Here is a 3490-nt window from a genome sequence, read left to right as displayed (position 1 = left end):
ATGTTAATATACTTTTTACTACCACTTTAAATTGGTTTGCCAGTATGTAGTTTATATTTTGGTTTTTGATCAGCTATTTACTGAGATATAATGAATAAAACCAGTGAGGACTGAAATTTCTTCTCCAGATTCTGGGGTCAGAAATTTATAAAGCCCTATGAAACACCTCTGCAAACCATTTGGATTGGTTAGTGGAGCTTGCTCCAGTACTTTTCATAGAACACATCTTTTATTACCTTGTGGGTCCCTTCCAACTCAGAATATTCTGTGAAATCTGTGAAACCTATATGTAAAATGTTGTAAAAATTCATTACTTAGGAAAGCCCTAAAAGGGACAGTGATAAGGTGAAGCACAGTTAAGCTCTATTATTTTATTTTATTTTAGTACTACAGTGATTAAGCATGTTTCTTTTCCTTTCCCTAGTTCTGGAAATAAAAATCACAAAGCACTCCAACACATTTTCATCCAGAAGTGTAAACCAAGAGTGACTTTTCAAGGCCTGGACATTGGCCCTGATTTTCATTCTGTGGGCCTATGAAAAAGATGTCAAAAAACACAACAGATAACTCAACTAACCCTCACTCAGCTCTTCTAGGCCTGTTCCTGGGAAGCATTTCACTGATCACTATTGTCATGAATATATTAGTACTATGTGCTGTGAAAACTGAGAAGAAGCTGCAGACAGTTGGCAATTTATACATTGTCAGCCTATCTATCGCAGATCTTATAGTTGGTGCAGCTGTCATGCCCCTGAATATTGTCTATCTTCTAAGTCCAGTGTGGCCTCTGGGCTTACCAGTCTGTTTGTTCTGGCTGTCCATGGATTATGTGGCCAGCACTGCCTCCATTTTCAACCTCTTCATATTGTGCATTGACCGCTACCGGTCAGTTCAGCAACCACTGAAATATCTCAAGTACCGAACAAAAATGAGAGCATCACTCATGATTTTGGGGATCTGGTTGCTCTCTTTCATGTGGGTCATTCCAATCCTAGGATGGCACGTTTTTGCTAACAATGGGGAAAGGAAAGTAAAGAAAAACAAGTGTGAGACAGAATTCTCTGAGGTCACCTGGTTCAAAGTGTTGACGGCCATTGTCAACTTCTACCTACCCTCAATCTTGATGTTGTGGTTCTATTATAAAATATTCAGAGCTGTTCGAAAACACTGCCAACACCGAGAGCTCATCAATGGATCAGATGGGTCTTCCTCAGACAAAAACTTCATACAGCGTAGCAAGATGAAGGACGAGCAAAATGTTTGCCTCCAAAAGCAGATCTTAGATGAGAACACCCCGCCCAAAGACAAGCAAAGCTCCCCACAGCCTGAAAATGCGGAGGCAGAACTTCATTTCAGTAATCCTGACAAGTCTTCAAAGGTGTTTGATGGCAAGAGTAACGGGAAAGTCTTTAAATGGAGGTGTTTTCCTCTCAGCACTGCCCAGTCTGAGCTAGGCCTGGATAAAGCAGGAAAGAACTACATGTGTGCAATGAAAGAGAGCGCAAATGAGAAGGAGCCCTGCTCACAAGACAGTGACTCAAGTGTTGCATCAGACGACCAGACTTTCCCTGAGGTGGTACCATGTGGAGAGAACTCCAACCCTAACTCGGAAAGAGCCTGCAGTGCTCAGGAAAAGACTGAGAACAGGGATTTCAGAGGACTGACTTACCTGAGGAAAACCTGGCAAAGCCTCCATACCCATTCCAAAGGGAACATTCAGGGACTGCATGGGAACAGGGAGAGGAAAGCAGCAAAGCAGTTAGGGGTCATAATGGCAGCCTTCATGCTGTGCTGGATTCCCTATTTTGTGTCATTTATGGTAATAGCATTTCATGACCATGAACAGTTTTCAAAATTACATATGGTCACTGTATGGCTCGGCTATGTGAACTCCACCTTAAATCCCTTCCTGTATCCTCTTTGTAACCAGAATTTCAAGAAAACATTCAAACACATCCTTCACATTCACTGATACTGCTCTGAATTTTTGAGCTCAAAAGCAGCTCAAGAGGTCAAACAAACATAATCTTCCAGTCTCAAAGAAAAACACCAAAAAAGTTGTAATTTATAAGCAAATGTTAGTAAAAGTGGGAAATATGCATTTAACAGTTTTACCCATATTTGAAGAGAGCTACTTCAGATCAGGAATCTGAAAAATTCATGGTCAACCTCCAAACTGTTGGACTGTTGTAAACCATTTACAATTTGAGATGGCCTCTTTCATCACGCAGAACAAAACTGGAGGTATAAATAGAGATCTTCAGTGATTATAAATTATTCAGCTACAGAAAAGGAAGAAATAGAATAACACTTCTGTGATTGGCCAAATACATTTTTCTCTTTCAACTTACTCCATTAAACACAGGAACATATTGCTTGCAAAGTGGAATTTGCAAGTGGAGGTACTCTGCGTAGTCAAAGAAAGAACTTTCAACTGTTTAAGAAAGTCTACCATATTTATTTAAAGCTTCCCCAAAAATCATAAACTTTTTATGAAATGTCAAGTCATATTGTACCCTACTGTATCTCTTTGATATCATGTTTGCTCCATTTATACCTGTACACTGACTTTGCTGAAAAAATTAGTATTTTTATGTCCTAGAAATTTTGCTAAGACTTTTCATGCTGTCACTATCTGTTCAAGAACAGTGTGCTGCTGTTTCCAGGCTTGCAGTTGATTATACATGAAGTATGTTTACCTTTTCTTTCCTTTATATTTAATTGTATTTTATAAATCTTGTTGTAAATGCTGTAAAATATTTCAGGAGAAACTCACAATAATAGAATACTCTGTGTTTGAAGAGATCTCAAAAAAACATCTAAGTACAAGCTACAGCTGAAATCTGGGCTGGCTTTTACATTACATGATGTTGCTCAGGGCCTTTGTCCACAACTTCAAATCACAGAATAATAGAATCAACTGGGTTGGGAAAGACTTCTGAGATCATCAAGAACAACCCATGAATGACAAACATCTGTAAAAACAGCTTCACGTGGAAAAGCTGGGAGGCAGCCTTGACAGATGAGGTTCATTCCACCAACTCTGAGCATTCACTTCCTCAGCCACTGATTTAACTATTTCTAAGTATTGACTAATTCTCAGAACCAGACATGCCCTGTTACACAGCAGAAATCAATCCCCTCTTCCTAAGTGCAGTCAAGTATAGATTAGTTCCCAAAGGAAGAACGCACAGTCCCTCAGCACAGAATGTTTTGGGTTGAAAAGGACCTTAAAGACCATCTCGTTTCAACCCCCTGCCATGGGCAGGGACACCTTCCACTATCTCAGGTTGCTCCAAGCCCCGTCCAACCTGGCCTTGGACACTTCCAGGGATGGGGCAGCCACAGCTCCTCTGGGCAACCTGTGCCAGGGCCTCACCACCCTCATATATATAAATTTCTTCCTTATATCTGATTTAAATCTGCCCTCTATCAATTCAAAGCACGGTATATAGTGTCATATATCATATGAGCCAACTTATCAGGGAAC

At 40.1% G+C, this 3490-nt stretch overlaps 1 protein-coding gene across 1 annotated transcript; it reads left to right on the top strand.

The window, feature by feature from the left end:
- The first annotated feature begins 396 nt into the window (after window positions 1–396).
- HRH1 (histamine receptor H1) lies at window positions 397–3249 on the top strand. Its single transcript, XM_008928424.3, has one exon. It carries the CDS (start codon window positions 536–538, stop codon window positions 1970–1972), a length of 1437 nt encoding a protein of 478 aa, XP_008926672.2. The 5' UTR covers window positions 397–535; the 3' UTR covers window positions 1973–3249.
- Window positions 3250–3490: the final 241 nt, after the last annotated feature.

Source organism: Manacus vitellinus, unplaced genomic scaffold, assembly GCF_001715985.3.
Source record: "Manacus vitellinus isolate BGI_N305 unplaced genomic scaffold, ASM171598v3 scaffold_91_pilon, whole genome shotgun sequence".
Taxonomy (NCBI): Eukaryota; Metazoa; Chordata; class Aves; order Passeriformes; family Pipridae; genus Manacus; species Manacus vitellinus.
Note: the sequence above shows the minus strand (reverse complement) of the source record. Positions and strands in the feature narration are given on the sequence as shown.

Coding starts and splice junctions, on each gene's coding strand:
- HRH1 (XM_008928424.3), top strand. CDS start 536: ATGAAAAAGATGTCAAAAAACACAACAGATAACTCAACTAACCCTCAC.